The sequence below is a fragment of the Artemia franciscana genome, chromosome 7 (genome assembly GCF_032884065.1).
Source record: "Artemia franciscana chromosome 7, ASM3288406v1, whole genome shotgun sequence".
Classification (NCBI taxonomy): Eukaryota; Metazoa; Arthropoda; class Branchiopoda; order Anostraca; family Artemiidae; genus Artemia; species Artemia franciscana.
The window spans coordinates 41,322,855-41,340,731 of NC_088869.1; the positions used below are offsets into that span (position 1 = coordinate 41,322,855).

At 34.6% G+C, this 17,877-nt stretch overlaps 1 protein-coding gene across 1 annotated transcript; it reads left to right on the forward strand.

The window, feature by feature from the left end:
* Nucleotides 1-2,415: 2,415 nt before the first annotated feature.
* Nucleotides 2,416-17,634, forward strand: LOC136028627 (UTP--glucose-1-phosphate uridylyltransferase-like). The gene is made up of 8 exons (XM_065706458.1): nucleotides 2,416-2,516; nucleotides 4,341-4,523; nucleotides 6,126-6,331; nucleotides 8,927-9,149; nucleotides 10,643-10,919; nucleotides 13,290-13,456; nucleotides 15,074-15,178; nucleotides 16,954-17,634. The coding sequence occupies exons 2-8, from the start codon at nucleotides 4,392-4,394 to the stop codon at nucleotides 17,059-17,061; spliced, it is 1,218 nt and encodes a 405-aa protein (XP_065562530.1). The 5' UTR covers nucleotides 2,416-2,516; nucleotides 4,341-4,391; the 3' UTR covers nucleotides 17,062-17,634.
* Nucleotides 17,635-17,877: the final 243 nt, after the last annotated feature.

A 17,877-nucleotide genomic window follows, 5' to 3' on the forward strand; every position in this document is an offset into this window, starting at 1 on the left:
TTTAGAACCGATTATATTATTGCAACGTCCTACTGAAAATGTTAAATACCATATTTGGACCTCTTGTATGTTAATGATACTATGATATTTTTTTTAATGATATAAAAAATTTGATTTATTTATGTTGCCAAAGAGCGTAATACATCATGTCAACTATTTGAACCGTCAATTGAAGAGGGTGTGGATATGAGGGGACTCGGATTCTGGAGTGACTAGGATTCAACATCAGAAACTTACGAAATCAGATAAAATGCATGAACTGCCAATTTAATGGGGAGTAAACTTGCCAACTGCAAATTTTTGTTTTTCCCAACAAAATTTTGCACATGATTTTGATTAAAATTATTTGTTATAGCCTGGCCATGGCCGCAGACTTTCAGATGCCTCCGATTTTCAATCTCGTACAAAAAAGGATGCCAAAGCACAGATAGTAAAAGAACTGAACAAATTACTCCTCACCGCACCATCACCCCTCAAAGAGGTAAGTATTTCTTTTATCCTGTAACAGTGTCAAAGAGTTCCAGCATTAGTGCGTTAAAATGTTTCAGATCCCTTATCTGTTGAAAAGAGTGCTGTCCTTTTAGCGATTTAGAGCATTTTTGTCTTGTAAATTGGACCAATTTTATTTCGAACCAGATTAAAAATACAGATGAGTTACATTAAAATTACAGATTTCATTTTGAGAGGGAACAATCCATTTTTGGAGGATAGGACCCCTAAACTCCCTAATAATCGTTTAATTTAACATCTGTAAGTCTTTTATTTCATAAAATAAGACCCCAATAAATATAACTTGCTATTTTTATTGCTTATTCTATTGTATTGAACTTCCAAGTCCAGCTTTCGGTGATGCTTTAATCATTAAACCATAATGAATGAATGAATGTTATTTATTACCCAACTATAAACACAAAAAAAGAAAACGATATATTACAATAAAAGAAAACAAAATAATCATGTCGACCACACCAAAACGGTTAGGGATGTACCTATTTTTGAACCACCGAGGGGCCTGAAGCAACAACTTACGCATGCTTAAAATAACACTTTCGCAACACTCGCCTATCAGCTAAGTAAAAATGTCCCAAAATGGGGTTAAATATAGAATATGCGGGAGAGCCAAACTATTATATTCAAGAAGGGGTTTCTCGTTCCAGATTAAGCTGCAATGTAACCAGAGTAGCATAAGTAATTCGAAGTTTGGTTCAGGATTCCGAAGCAATGCTGAACCCATCACCTAGACAGACGCTATCAGGCACATAACTACCGTGTAAATTAAAGAAGGGGACTTGTGACTTCGCAGTATTCATACTTACTCCTATTTGTAGATACTTATCAGATAGGTTATCAAAACTCCGTTGAAGACTAGATATCGACCGGCATGTATTTAGCAGATCTTCCGCATGATTCCCTTTGAAATGCAACTAATAGGTAGTCCAACCTGCGCAGCGAGAGACGCGTTGTTTTAGATAATCAGTGCTCCCGGATGCTTCTGTATCTCTGAGTATATTACAGAGACTTTTAAGGGTATGGAAGCAACCCAAACCTGACTGGAACCCGAGCTCGAATGCTGGTATAATATACTTTTCTTTTAAGTGGTCAACAATCAGAAGTTCAAATATCTTTGCAAAAACGCTCAGCACACATACTGTCGGCACCAGCCGAGAATATCTTCTTTCTAAGCTTCAACACAGCCTCCTTAATATCAGACCGTGTTATCACAGTAGAATTTGGTTTTTGACTAGAATCAAGCAACGGAGCCATCTCACTATCGAAACAAATATTTACTCTGCGGTTGGGCTTTACAAACTGACTTTGAAATGGGCAACCCACCAAGACTAGGATCCTATTGGGGTCCTCATGGTTCTGCTTTTGAAAATCTATTTTGAAAATTCTGAAAATCTGAGAAGATCTACCTACAAAGTATATGTTAAATATTTCTTAACCTCTCACATGAGCGAAGTTATTCACGGTGTAAAATATCTTTGGGAATATACTTTTAGATTTTTAGATGAAGATATTGACCCAAGGTCTTCTAGTTCGCCTACATATTTGACAAACACATTATCGGAGGGGAAATTCTTGCTTAAAAAGAAGACCTTTTTAAGTTATTAAAAATCAAGGCCCAAATTAAGTCTTTTAATGACTAATGAATTAATTTGTTACAAAGGGAGGGACTGAAGTTAACTTATAAAATTACTAACATTAATTTAACAGCCATGTATTAGCCCTAAAGCTATAAAAAATATAGCTCGTACTTCACTTATGGTTAGCCGACTTATACCTATGCTACTTTCAGAATTATTATATTTTTGACCTCTAAGAAGAAAGAGATATAAGATAAATATAACCTTGTATGTGACAAGTTCTTGAACTGTGTAAATTAAATCAATATTTTATTATTTTAGCAAAAAGAAAAAGAATTTGAGGGGTTTCAAAGATTGTATTCAAAATTTTTGGAAGACGATGGAGCAAAACTACAATGGGAAAAGATTGAAAAGTTACCCGAAGATTCGGTAAGATATTCTGTTTTCATTCCTGTCAACGCCTTTGACTTCTTTGCATATTTTATTTGAAAATCCCCATCTTTTTCCTCCTTTCTTAAAAAGCACATTTTCTATATTTTTTATTTTATAAAAATCGTTTTTGCCCCGAGACGTTTTCCAGAATGTAGATGAAAGAAAACCATCGGCAAGTAAATAGCACTAGATTTGTTAAAAGTAATATAAAATTCAGTCTGATCCTAGTTCGTGTCGCTCTTTATTTCCTTAAATTATAGAGCAACTTATGTATTATTTACATTCCAAGTGAACGTGAAGGCTGCTGGCTTATTCTTATAATATCGTATTTAAATTTACACGGTAAACTAAAAATAAACTGATAGATTCACCTATGATCTTTTTGCTAAAACGTAGAAAGAATTTATGAATGCATTGGGGAACTAATTCTTTCGCTTCTACTTATGCTAGGAACGGAGTATACCTCAACCGTGGGTGAAATTTCTCCTGCAAGCTCATATCAATTTACCCTTTCACCCTGGTATACTCTTCATTGGGTTTTTACCTACAATGCCTTTGGATAGTATAAAGAATGAAGGTTTTCATTCAATGTTGTCTTAAAAGGGGTATTTTTGCCCAATGTGAAAGTAAATTCATTCCCCTAGCCTTGAAGCTAGGATATTCCCCTAGCCTCCTAATGCCACATTGAAAATATCTATTTTTTCGCTCTATATGTTTAGTTTTTTTTGTTTTATTTTGTTTGCTTTTGCCATATTGTTTTTGTTTTTTTTATCCTAATGCCACATTGAAAATATCTATTTTTTCGCTCTATATGTTTAGTTTTTTTTTTGTTTTTAAGTTGCTTTCACTTTTCTAAATTATAAGTGCTGCTTTATAATTTCTAATGATAATATTAATAATATTATAATGACAATATTATTAATAATATTATAATATTAATATTAATCTAATTATAATATTAATAATATTAAGTTGCTTTATAATTTCTAAATTACAAGTGTTTGACTACATGAGATTAACAAGATGACATCTGGGATCCTTTTTGTGCACTTAGTGTATAATATTTTGGAAGGAATTTTGTTCCGGTTTCCTCCATACGCTGCTTCCGATTTGTCAAATCAGGCCATCATTTTTAGTCATGTATTATTTATATTCGTAACCAATTTGAAAGTCTAAAAATTAGTTGTTTTTTTTTTGTCTAGAGAGCTGAAGCTTTTCTAAATAAGGTATTTGCTTGTAAAAACTGCGAAGTCAATTGTAGCCTTGAATGACGATGTTGATTACAGCAACGCGAAAAGTCATTGTTAATGTTTTGGACAAAGCGATATTTAGCCATAAACCACCAATGCCATAAATAAATACAAAAAACAGGAAACCTTTCCAAAGGAAAAGGTTTCCATGTTTTTATTTTCTAATATCCGTTGTCAGAAATAAGTGAGGCCTGGGCTAAGCTATTGTCACGGCTGACCTGTACGCAGTTGTTTGGCATGATTATCTTAAGAAACATGTCTCTACTTCCAAAATATCTAGATTCTTACGATTTTCTTGGTAATTTCATATATTTTCTACAGAATTAACATATTGCTGCGTCTTTTCAGTTATGCTCTGTGTCCAAAGAAAACTCCTATCTTTTTGTGTTTGTGCCTGATCATATTCCTAGGTCAAGCCTATTCCTTATTGGTCAATTTTATAGTGAACCTGTATTAGTTCTGATTGGTTAATTTTCAACTCAATGAAATTTTCCTGGTCTGTGGTATTTCGGATGTTGTATAGATGCGCGTGTTTGTTCCTTTATAACTAGTAAATATTAATTTTATGAAGGTAAGAGACTACAAAAATTTGGAAGCTCCCAAAGACGACCAAATTACAGGCATGTTGAGGAAGTTAGTCGTCGTGAAGTTGAATGGCGGTCTGGGCACGTCCATGGGCTGTCAAGGTCCAAAATCGGTCATTGCAGTCCGGAACGATTTAACATTTCTGGATTTGACAGTTCAACAAATTGAGGTAAGGCGAATCCTGATCTATAAGTGAATTCAGTCTTCGAATTGCAAAATTGGTTAACTCCTTAAAAAAACAAAAAAAAACATAGAATAGAACACGATGATTTTATATTGGTGAATTTAATTAAATAATGCTAATCATCTTTTACGACTTATTTTTACGACTTTTTTTATATGCTTGTGCAGATATGAATACGTCAATCGCGTATCTACGACATTTGCTCATTCTACCCACCAAGTTTCATCCCGATCTCTCCACTCGTAAGTTTTTTCCCAGATTTCGGGTTTCCCCTCCTACTCCCCCCAATGTCAACAGATCTGGTCGGGACCGGAGATAAGAGCTCTGAGGCATGAGTTCCTTCTAAATATCAAATTTCATTAAGATCCAGTCACCCGTTCTTAAGTTAAAAATACCTCAATTTTTCTAAATTTTTCCAAATTATCACCCCCCCCCAGCTCCCCCAAAGAGAGAGGATCTGTTCCAAATATGTCAATCACGTATCTATAATTTGTGCTTATTCTTCCCATCAAGTTTCATCCTGATCTCTCCTTTCTAAGCGTTTTCCAAGATTTTCAGTTTCTAAAATTTCTTTTTCCACCCTCCGACCCCTTATGTCCCCGGATCCGAATTGAATTGAAAATGGAGCATCTGAGACATAGATCTTAAGATCCGATCAATCCTTCGTAACTTAATATGTCATTTTTTCTAATTTTTCAGAATTAACCCTCCCTCACCTCCTCCAAAGAGAGTGGATCCGTTCCGGTTATGTCAATTGCGTATCCAGGACTTGTGTATATTTTCCCCTCAAAGTTTCATCCCGATCTCTCCACTCTAAGCGTTTTCCAAGATTTTAAGTTTCCCCTCCAACTCCCCCCAATAACACCAGATCCGGTCGGGATTTAAAATAAGTGCTCTGAGACGCGATATCCTTCCAAAGATCAAATTTCATTAAGGTCCGATTAGCCGTTCCTAAGTTAAAAATACCTCATTTTTTTTTATTTTTTCCGAATTAACCGTCCCCCCACTCACCTCCCCCTCCAGATGGTCGAATCGGGAAAAAGACAATTTCTAATTTCATCTGGTCTGGTCCCTGATACGCCTGCCAAATTTCATCGTCCTAGTTTATCTGGGAGTGCCTAAACTAGCAAAACCGGGGCCGACAGAATTTGCGATTGCTATATGGCACTTGGTAGATACCAAGTGCCATAAAAAGATGGCTAATAATAAGAATTATTTAAACCCTCTATAGAGAGAAAAAACATATAATAAAAAAAATTATCATCTCAAAGACAAAAAAAAACACACTAACAATGCCTCACAAACGATTAATACAACCCAGTGGAAAATCCACGACTGATTCCGATCGCTCTGAATTTGCCTTCTAATACATCCATCTTATGACATATCTCAAAAGCTCCGAAATGTTTGTTACGAATATACTAATATTCTGGAATTCACAGCGCTTTTAAAAATATCGCTCTCCCTCTTTTCCCTGTCTCATTGTTCGAAAACGAATCATATTTTTAATTTACGATATTTTATAAAGATATATTTTTTACTTAATCACTAATTTCAAGGTTTAACATTATATCATTTGTTTTCCAGTATTTAAACAAGAAGTACAATGCCAATGTTCCACTAGTGCTTATGAATTCATTTAACACGGATGAAGACACGATAAAGGTTATTCGAAAATATACAAATTTGGATATACGAATTGAAACCTTCAACCAATCTTGCTATCCGAGGATTCACAGAGAATCCCAAGCACCCATTGCCAGGAATTGCATAATTGAAGATGACCAAGAAGCGTAAAGAATTTTTTTTTTACTTTATGAGTTATATTACTTTATAATAATACTGATCGTATGTAAAATAGGCCTTTTACTATTCTACTATATTGATTATTTATTGATTATTTACTTTATTTATGAATTATTTTAATTTATGAGGAACAAAAATTGCAAAAACACAAGATAGTAGACATGCCTTAAAAGCTGATGAAATTGATCATCTTTAAATATAAGAAAGTTCTGAAGAAACTTAACGATTTTACAAATTAGAATCTTTTCTTGAATTTTCTTTACTTCTATGTGTATTATACTTCCTTATTATATAATGTGCATTATGATTTCTATGGGAGCGTAACTGCTCATTAGAACGGAAATGGCGCTGTTTCACGCTGATCTGTCTGTTAAGTTGTTCTGAGGCTGAATGCTCTATCGGGGTGGGGTAAAAGATGAAATTTGAATCTTCATAAAGAGTTGGATGAAGGGGGCATTCATCCAATATGTTCGTTAGTGAATCCGTCTAAAGTGCCTTAACCTTGATTGCTGTAAGTAAGGAGCAAGCCGGCTCAACAGTAACCGACACTCTAAAAAAACGGAATTTTGATTTTTATGCTGATTTTAATTATATAAGTTTCATCAAGTTTAGTTTTACCCATCAAAAGTTACGAGCCTGAGAAAATTTGCCTTAAGAAAGGGGGAAACATCCCCTAAAGGTCATAGAATCGTACCATCAGATTAAGCAGTTCCCTACTGTAAAGGTTTTAAGCTCTTATCTGCAAAAATGTGGAATTTTGTATAAATTGCCTGAAGAAAGATCACAGATGAGTGTTCATTTTTTTCCAGGGGTGATCGTATCGACCCAGTGGTCCTAGAATGTCGTGAGAGGGCCCATTCTAACGGAAATTGAAAGTTCTAGTTCCGTTTTTAAGTGACCGAAACATTGGAGGGTAACTGGCTCCCCTCCCACGCTAATTTTTTTCCCAGTCACGGGATCAAACTTTTGAGAAAGCCATTTTGTTCAGCAAAGTCCCTGAAGGGCTGCAAACTTTGTCCTTTGTCCATTAGTATTGGTTAACTGCCGTTTTCTAGAGGGATTTTTTCTGGTGGTGGAGGGGAGGGGGCTACGTGGGAGTATCTTTCCATAGATGAATTTATCATGGGGGAAGAAAATTTCCATTAAGGGAGTGCTGGATTTTCCACCATTATTTAAAAAAAACAATGAAAAATTAAATGTAAAAAAACAAGTTTTCAACTGAAAGTAACGACCAACATAAAAACTTAAAACGACCAGAAACTATTACGAGTATGAGGGGGTTCGGCCCCTCCTCAATACGACGCTCTTTACGCTTAAATATTTTTAGTAATTTCAAAAGAGCCATTTATTCTAATTAACTTTTGTGATTCAGGGGTCATTCTTAAAGAATTTGAACAAAATTCGAACTTTAGTGTAAAGAGCGAGGTATTTACTAGGGGGCAAACCCCTCATATACGTAATAAAAATATACGAATATATAAGCTCGCTAGGTAAATTAATTCGTAAGTTAATCATTCGTAATTTATTACTAATGAAAGTGGCCTTTCCAAGTAACCCAAAAAATTAGAGGGCAACTAGGCTCCCTCCCCCGCCCCTTTTTTCTCAAAATCGACTGATCAAAACTTTGAGAAAGCCATTTAGCCAAAAAAAAAGTAAAATTAGTACAGTGAGTTAAAATGAAAACCAGTATTAATTCAATAAGGTTCAGAAATTAAACATAAACCAACAGTTTTTTTTTAAACTGAAAGTAGGGAGCAACATTCAAACTAAAACGAACAGAATTTATTCCGTATATGAAAGGGGCTTTCCCCTCCCGGACGCCCCGCTCTACGCTTAAGTTTGAATCTTTCTCACAATTTTACCTTTTAAAACAATAAACTTTAGCGTAAAGAGCGGGGTGTTGAGGAGGGTGAAGTCGGAGGTAGTTTTCCCAAATCAAGCAAGAATGACAGTGAAAAATAAAAAAATAAGTCGTATAGTACCATCAAGGCAAACATACTAAAGAAAACTGACCCTTTTCTCTGGATACCTTGAATTATGCAGGCTTATCGTAGTTTTGGCAAGATTTTTGAAGTAACTAAATCTCAGCACGAGGGCAGGGGGGTAAACATGGGTCTGGATGGGGCAGTTGGCCCCCGTCCAATAGTAAATTATGCCCCTGGATAAGATACACCGTAACGTTCTATCTTGTACGTATTTTCTGTTTTCAAATAGTAGCTCCTTTAATTTGTGAAATGTGTCAGTATTTATTTTGGCTAGATCTGTTGAGTTTCCTTTTTCTGATTAAGAACCTACACACGTCCATCCAATTTGGTTTTTATTGGTTTAATTAATATCTGTCTCTCTATCCGAAGTTACCCTTGTTTCAGCTAATTACCTGTACACGCCAGCATGGAGTTGTCATCTAAAGGACCTTTAAACTTGATGCCGGTTTTGCTTTGACCTTGTGCTTCCAAGCAGTGACCCTACTAGAGATTGTCAGATATCATTCAAAATTTGGGTTGGTCGAAGTTTGAAGATTCCCCTTAAATTAAATAACGTTTATATAATTAGTTGCTTTACATAAAATCATTTATTTATAGTTGGTACCCACCTGGCCATGGTGATTTCTACGCCTCATTTGCCAACTCTGGACTACTTGACAACCTTCTTAATGAAGGATACGAATATTGTTTTATATCAAATATTGACAACCTTGGCGCTACAGTGGACCTAAATATTCTTCATATGCTAATGAACCCTCAAAATGGATCCCCTGTCGAGTTTTTAATGGAAGTCACAGACAAAACGAGGGCAGACGTTAAGGTATGTTTTTTTATTCGTTGGTAACAGTGTACGGTATTTCTATTAGCATTTTCTATATACAAAGTTTTTCAGTACTTGAATGGTTTAATTAGACTCGCTGTTGTTTTCACATTTCCGGTATTCTAAGATCTGAAAAGTTTCATCCTTGGAATCATCATCACTGGATTTGATATTAGAAAACCGTCCGTGTACTTATGACAGAACAGATTTTCCTGTAAAACGGAATTTAGCTCTTTTGAGCGTTGATGTAATTCAGTGGCATACCTTGGTAATTTATTTGCGGGGGTATGTCTGATGTACATCTAGATGGGCCTGTAGTTAGGAAAAGCTTCTATGAGAGGCCTATTTTCAATTTTTTTCTGGTAAATAATTTGTCAAATCCTTTTGTTTGGCATTAAGACAGGACGAAGATAAGTAATATATGAGGATTTCAGAAGCTGGTTGGACTAAAAAATCTACTTTTTTAGGTTTTAAAGCCAAGGTGCTTTGCTTTGTATATATACACTAAATATTTTAATCAAGTACAGGAACAAATAGAAAAAAAAAACACACTGTATTAATTAAATTGAAATCTAAATTTATGTCAATTGCAACTGGAGTTTCTATAATTTCTTGTATTCTCCACAATTTGCCAATTTTTGTGTTGTTTTGTGGAAATTCAAGCTGAGAACTTGCATGACTGCAATCATTTCATTTATTTAAGATTAAATGTAATTATATATGAAGACTTCGTCAGATAAAGTATCTGAATTTGACTATCGTCAACCGGAATTACTGAACCCATGTCTCACCAATGATGAGACATTTAAAATTGAGAACATCTGAAAGGAGCACTAAAGTTTTTTGATCTTCCTTCCGTTCTTCTGTTTCGTTCTTCCTTCCTGGAAATGTCTCATTCTTCCTTCCTGTCCAACTTCTAAAAAACTAAATGCCACATTTAGACTAACTAGAAACATTACCAGTAAATTTTTACTTCAAGATAATTTAGCTTTGGCAACACAAATGTATTGTATTTTCCTTGTGAAATATTTTATTCGTCAGTTTGACTGCTTCTTGACAACCAACTACTTTGTGTCTACCGCATTGACCTTGAGGCAGTGCGTGCTATTTTGGGTTTTGTTCAAGGCTTTTTTAGTTTCTTTATTATTTTACTTGTTTTATTTTCAACATTAACATGCTTAGATAGCTTAAAACTATTTTTATGATAAACATATTCTTTATTTACAGAGTTCCAAATATTTAATAACTCTGTGTATGACTTAGTTTTTTATCTTGGAGCTGTATATCTTGTTTAGAATGCTGGTTTAAAATTTTTTGTGAAATACGAGATTTTGATTTATTTTGTATCAATATTTAATGCTGTCTATATAAGTAACATCAGAAAAAGCAAGGTAAAACACCATTTCCGAATTTTATGGCTAAACCTAAAGAAGGCTTGATTGTTCTTTTTCAGTGGTTCCATTAATTTGACATTTTGATATTTATTTGAACAGGGTGGCACACTCATTCAATACGAAGGCAAGCTCCGTTTGCTGGAGATCGCTCAGGTGCCAAAGGAGCGTGTTGAGGAGTTTAAATCCATTACAACGTTCAAAATATTTAACACCAATAACTTGTGGATACGTTTGGATGCCGTAAAGAGAGCTATCGACGAAAACAACCTAGATATGGAGGTGATTGTCAATCCAAAAACGCTTAAAAATGGTGTTAATGTTTTACAGCTGGAGACTGCTGTTGGGGCTGCTATGAAATCTTTTGACAATGGGATTGGTAAGTTTTCATTTTCTGCTTTGTCATTGCGCAAATATATGCTGCGCGCGTAATAAACAAAGTATTTGTGGTTGAAAGTATATTGCGTTGGGCTAATGTCCTGCTTTTACTCTTTTATACTTTTAAAAGAAATGCTACTTATTGTATTCTACTAAATGCTTATTTAAATATTGTGTTTTGTTAGTTACAAAAGGTGATAGATGTAGCGATTTTAAATAAAATGAGCTCTTAAAAAACTCTGATGCGCCAGTAGTCTGCTAGCAGCAGAGAAAGCAGCGGAAAAAGAGGACACATCTGTGCTTCTATTGGAAAAAAGGGATTGTTCTCTATGTTCGAGCTAGGGGACTGCAATTTTCACGCAAAAGATTTATGGCCATTGTGATTCCAATGGTGTACTGTTTATGTTGATCCAATTTGATTTGATGCTCTTACTACGTTCAATTAAGTTTCTCTGAAGCCAGTCTGACCAAGTCCGTCTTTACATTTTGTGCGTTTAGCCCCCAAATGGCTTGTACGTGGGAACTGTCTGTAAACTGCGTGGTATCATCAAATACTTAATAGATTCACAGAGATATTGTTTTAAAACGAGGATGAATGCCAAAAATGCTTGAAAGGTTGTGCTAGCGTTTTAAAATTAAATGATTTCTAAATAGATTGCACTCTTATATATTCTTCTTCAGAAATATTTTCCCTGTTAATATAGAATAAAACTTACCAAAAAAATAATGAACCTCGGCGTAGTTGCGAGTCTACTTGCGTTTAATCTCTTTTAAAATTTCTCGCCTAAAGTCAGAAAATTTAGAAAAATGGGATATTTTTAACTTACGAACGGGTGATCGAATCTCAAGGAAACTTTATATTTAGAAGGATCAGAGCTCTTATTTTAAATCCTGACCGGATCCGGTGACATTGGGAGGAGTTAGAGGGTGGAACCTGAAGTCTTGGAAACTCTTAGAATGGAGGGATCAGGATGAAACTTGAAGGAAAAAATAAGTACAAGTCCTAGAAACGTGATTGGCATATCCAGAACGGATCCACTCTCTTTGGGGGAGTTGATAGGGGGGGGGAGTCCGGAAGGAAATAAAAATGAGGTATTTTTAACTTAAAAAGGAGTGATCGAATTTTAATTAAATATGATATTTAGAAGGACCGTGTAAATCAGACATCTTATTTGAAATTCCGACCGGATCCAGTGTCATTGGGGGAGTTGGGGGAGGAGACTGGAAATCATAGAAAACGCTTAGATTGGAGAGGTTGGAATGAAACGTGATGGGAAGAATAAATACAAGTCCTAGATACGCAATCGACATAACCGGATCCACTCTCTTTGGGGGAGATGAGGGGGTGACTTAATTCGGTAATTTGGAAAAATTAGAAAAAATGAGGTATTTTTAACTTACAAACGCATGATTGGATTCTAATTATTTTTTTTTGAAGTATTTCATGTCTCTTATTTAAGATCTTATTTTAAATCCTGACTGGATCCGGTGACACTTGAGGAGGTGGAGGAAGAAACAGAAAATCTTGGAAATCGCTTAGAGTCAAGAGATCGTAATGATACTTGGTGGGAGGAATAAGCACAAGTCCTAGATATGTGATTGAAATAACCAGACCGGTTTGGCTCTTTTTGGGGCGGGGGGTGTAATTCGGAAAAAATAGAGAAAATGAGGTATTTTCAACTTACGAACAGGTGATCAAATCTTAATGAAATAATGAAATTTGATATCTAAAAGGATCTTGTGCTTCAGAGCTCTTATTTAAAATTTCGACTAGAACTGGTAACATTGGGGGAGTTGGAGGGGAAACTAGAAATCTTGGAAAACTTGAAAATTGAGGTGTCTTTATCTTATGAATGGGTGATCGGATCCTAATGGAACTTGATATATAGAAAGATCTTATATCTCAGATACTCCATTTTCAATTCGAATTGGATCCGGGGACATAGGGAGTTGGAAGGGGAAGCAGAAATCTTGGAAAACGCTTGGATTGGAGAGATCGGGATGAAACTTGATGGAAAAATTCCCATCGAAATTCCTTTGAAAGAAATTCCAATCAGAAAAGTTTGTATTATATACTTAATTATTTTACTTTTTTATTCATGTTCACGTTATTATTTTACCTAAATATTATTATATGTTTTTCTGTTATTATTTTATTATTGTTTCCATTTAATTAATTTACGTAAATCTCGCCCCCTCTGTATACTAGACCTTTAAAGGGATATTTTTAAACAAGATGTGTTTTTTGGTGGAAGTTTCCTTGCTCTATCCTCATTTCTGTATGTGTTCAACCATATTTCAATGTAAAAAGTGGAATCTTTGGACTTTTTTTTCGTTTATTTGAGATTTTCAATAAAATTGTGCTTTGTAGGTTTAAACGTTCCTCGTTCCCGTTTCTTGCCCGTGAAGAAGACTCAAGATCTTTTGCTTGCGAAGAGCAACTTGTACAACTTCAAAAATGGCAGTCTCACGATGAACCCTCTAAGAAGTTTCCCATCAACACCGCTCGTCAAGCTTGGAGACAATCACTTCGCAAAGGTATCCTTTTTTACATTATAAGCTCATCAAGCAAATAAGGCAAGTTCTTTAGTGAACTGCTATATATTTTGTTGGAATACAAATAGCTGACGGCTTAAGTAAGCAAATAAGGCAAGTTCTTTAGTGAGCTGCTATATATTTTGTTTGAATACAAATAGCTGACGGCTTAAGTATGCAATGTTCTATTACGAAGAAACTTATTTAATGCTTTAATTGAGCATATTGCAGAGCATAGCCCTCCTGTTTGTTTTCCTTTTCGTAGCTTTCATCAGTGGCTGCGTAATTTTCATTTTTAACGTTATATACCAAGCCTGTCTCGTCAACTTTGTTTACCAAGCTGGAGTCTTATGACGACCATTTGATTTGTTCGTTATTTATCAAACTATTTGTTCTGGAAGACTGTTCAAAATACATTTTTGGATGTCAGGAGATATATTTCAATTAAACTGAAAAACGTTCTTAACCTCTTATAAACTCACTTCAATGGGAAGTTTAAAACGAGTTTGTTTGATTGAGTTTGACGACGATCTTTTCAAATAGACAGATTAGATTCAAGACTAAGGACCAGCACTCGCAGGGGAACGATTTAAAGACAATGGTTGAAAACTAGTCTCATCTGCAACTGATTTATGACCAGTTTACAACAAAATTAAACATGTCTCCACCCACGGACGCAATTGGTTGTGGATCTCTCCTTGAGTACACTGGAAGTTTATGTTTGCACAGCTCTTCATGCTTATCCACTTTTCCTACGAATTTCACGTTTAATTCCTGTTCTGACAAGACATTTCAGAACAGGAATCCCTGTCCAGAGGAGGATCCCGTTGAATCAAAACTGCGCCCAGCAAAGAAATTAAAAAAAATGAACGTTTCTGACGTTATTGTAATTTTTATACTTTATACTGTAATTTTTATACTCAAACAGTATTGCTGCATCAGAACTCGCTTGTCGTAGTTTCATGGTGAAAAGAATAGGCAGTCCACACCATCTTGTCGTATCTAAGTTTGAAAAATTTTGTTAAGGTCGGATTGTCGTATCTGCATTTCATTTTAAGTTTTGACAATGAAAACTTCCCCTTTTCCATCTCATATTTGTGAGACCCTCTTAGTTATTTTTTCTCCTTTTTTTATATATTTGCGAAGAAAATTGGTTGTACCGTGTAAGTTCCAGCGAAGGTGAAATTTTCAAAGTCGTTTTTCTCGGAATTTTGAAAACCTTAGTTACAACAAAACCGCTCTCAGGGGACGATGTTGAGAGCCAAAATAACTGGACAATATCAACATGGTAGCTCACAAAAAAAGTTTGGGACAAGCCTGTGCAACGTAATTGTGACAGCCGCTGGAGGTTCATACAGAACCGCTTTTAGACTGATTGGAAACCAGTCTCATCTGGATTGCCTCATAGGCAGGCCCCCATTATACTTCAAGGACATGGTGACAAAATATTTGTGTGAGCAATCGGGTAGCAATTAGTCTCAAAACATTTGCCCCTTGGGTGCTGGGCCTAAGGGGATTAATATTTGAAATTAAAATATTGATGTATTGATTTTCTGGCGACTGGAGAAGGTAAATATGCTTAGTTTTGTAAAATATTCTTACTCTTGTAATAATTTCTAGGTTGCCGAATTCCTGCATCGGTTTGAGACAATCCCGGATGTTCTTGAGTTAGATCATTTGACGGTGTCTGGTGATGTTACATTTGGCCGTAATGTCTCACTGAAGGTGAGTTGAATAACAGCATATTGATATCTCGACTGGGATAATACAACAATATTTGTCTAATATATTTTGTATTGAATAAAAGCGGTTACTTGATCAATTTACTGTAATTACTTACAGTAAATTACTTTATTAGTAATTAATTACTTACAGTAGTAATTACACAGTAATTAATTACAGTATTAATTACTTGTGTAATATTTGTCCAATATATTTTGTATTGAATAAAAGTGGTTACTTGATCAATTTACTGTAGTAGTAGTAGCAGTAGTAGAACAATCTTATTGAATAATTTTATTGAAAATACTGTATAGTAAATGATAAGTGGATTGATGGTTTTCAATTAGTTTAAAAATAATTTTACTGAAGACTTAGAAAACTGAACCAAATTTAGGTTTTAGACTTATTAATCATTAATTATGTGTACAAGAAAGATTTCCTAGGTGTTCAAGATGTATTGAGAATAATTTTCATGGCAATAGCTCTTCACTATAACTGTTTCCGTGATCGAATAAGGATATTTAATGCTTCTTTGCAAAAGAAAAGCTTACAAACATATTTTATTCTCTTCAAATTTCTGTAAAGTTGTGAATTTATTCTCTGTAAAGTTGGGTAGTTTTCATTTACTATTGCTATTAGTTTTGGTTGTTAATTAATTAGTTTTTTCTTTTGCTGAAGTCCGAGATACGTGATTGACATAACCGGAACAGATCTGCTCTGTTTTGGGGAGTTTTGGGTAAAATTAGATAAAATAAGGTATTTTTAACTTACGAATTAGTGATCGGACCTTAATGAAATTTGAAGTTTGGAAAAATATCGTGTCTCAGAGCTGCTTTTTTAAATCCCGACTGGATCTTATGACATTGGGGGAATTGAGGGGGGGACCTAAAATCTTGGAAAACGCTTAGAGTGGAGGGATCAGGATGAAACTTGGGGGTAAAATAATCACAAGTCCTAGATACGTGATTGACATAACCGGAATGGTTCTGCTTTTTTTGGGGGAGTTGGGGGGGGGGAAGGGTTAATTCTAAAAAAAATGGAAAAAATGAGGTATTTTTGACTTACGAAAGAGTGATCTTATCTTAATGAAATTTCATATTTAGGATGACCTCAAAACTCAGATCTCTTACCTTAAATCCCGACCGGACCCAGTGTCATTAGGGGGGGGGGGGGCTGGAAATCTTGGAAAACGCTTAAAGCGGAGAGATCAGGATGAAACTTGGTGGAAAATATAAGCATAAGTACAAAATAAGTCCGAATTGGAGGGCTGGCATCCCCGCAAAATTCATAAAATTACGTGCAAATTGAGTCAGATCTGTTATTACTGCTGATCAAAATCAACCCAGACCGGTCGAGCTCATCTGACTTTCAGTTCAAAAGCCAAGTCAAATAAACAAAATTTTATTGTCATTAGATTAGGTATGTTATAAATTCTGTTCCCATGCATTTAAACACACAGACATTAATGAATATCTTATTCACCAGATGTGCTTTACAACTAAAATCAGCGATTAATATTATAAAACTGTTATTTCTTCTATAGTGTATATCGATTTGGTTTCTGAGGAACCCCATTCTTTCCACAAACGGAAACAAAAAAGAACCTTGGCATTCAAGGTTGATGGCTTTAAATTAGGATAAAACGGACAGACCGATGAACCGCTTTCGGGACCTAAACTTTTTTCCTTAATTCTGAAATCATACCTAGTACGTGTTATTCATTTTTGGATTAGTCATTAACTTTTTGAAACCAAATTTAAAGTTTATTTCTATTTCAGGGAACAGTGATTATTATTGCCAATCACGGTGAAAGAATTGATATTCCATCATGTGCTCTACTTGAGAACAAAATCGTGTCTGGTAATCTACGCATTTTGGACCATTAGTAGCAGCAAATTCATTACCTGTGTTAAATTTTTTGTGCCCCTTCTTAATTTTTGAATGCTTTGGAGAAAAAAGTAGATGAAAAAAATAGAAAAGTGAATGAAATGTTTGGTCTTTTTTTATTTTTCTTATAGACTAAAATATACAAGATTGATTGATTAGTTTATGGGCATGGTTAATTTTTAAATACTTGGCAACCAAAACACTTTAAAAAGACTAGAATTTCTCAGATTTTATTTATGTATTTTTGATACTGACCAGTAATACTTGAAACGTTGAAATTATGAAATTTCTAATTATTACTGATTAATTTGTGTATATTTTATTAGTTAAATATGTTATAATATACTCTGCTGAATTTTTAAACCTTAGATAATTATGACAGTTCAGTAGATTCAGTGTGCCATCGAATACAAAACTTTTTTTGGTTGTTTAACGCTTGATTTTTCTCGTTTTGTGGTTATAATTATTTGTTGTTAGTTGAATTTTAGACTTTTTTTGTTAAATTATTTGCTCTTGCGAGTTGCTTTACTTTGTGCTTTGTTTTCCTCCTTTGTTACATGAAATTCTCAAAATCCTTGATTATAACATGTACGTTACAGTTCAATGTGTTTAATAAACTTTTAGTGAATTTCAATTTTCTTTTATAACTTTTTTAGCCTAGTATCATCAGAAAGAAAATTAGATAAGGTGGGCTTATAAATATACTAAGGAGGGCTGTCTCTTTAAGTAAATCTGGATGAGAAAGTAAGTTATGTACAATAAATAAGTTACAAATTATTCCAATTCTGACTCAATAGTTTTGTTAAGTACAAGTA

Bases quoted from the DNA above. Each gene is read 5' to 3' on its own strand.
- LOC136028627 (XM_065706458.1), top strand. From the start codon at position 4,392: ATGTTGAGGAAGTTAGTCGTCGTGAAGTTGAATGGCGGTCTGGGCACG. The intron at 6,332-8,926 runs GTAAAGAATTTT...ATTTATTTATAG, and splicing joins ATTGAAGATGACCAAGAAGC to TTGGTACCCACCTGGCCATG. The intron at 13,457-15,073 runs GTATCCTTTTTT...AATAATTTCTAG, and splicing joins GAGACAATCACTTCGCAAAG to GTTGCCGAATTCCTGCATCG.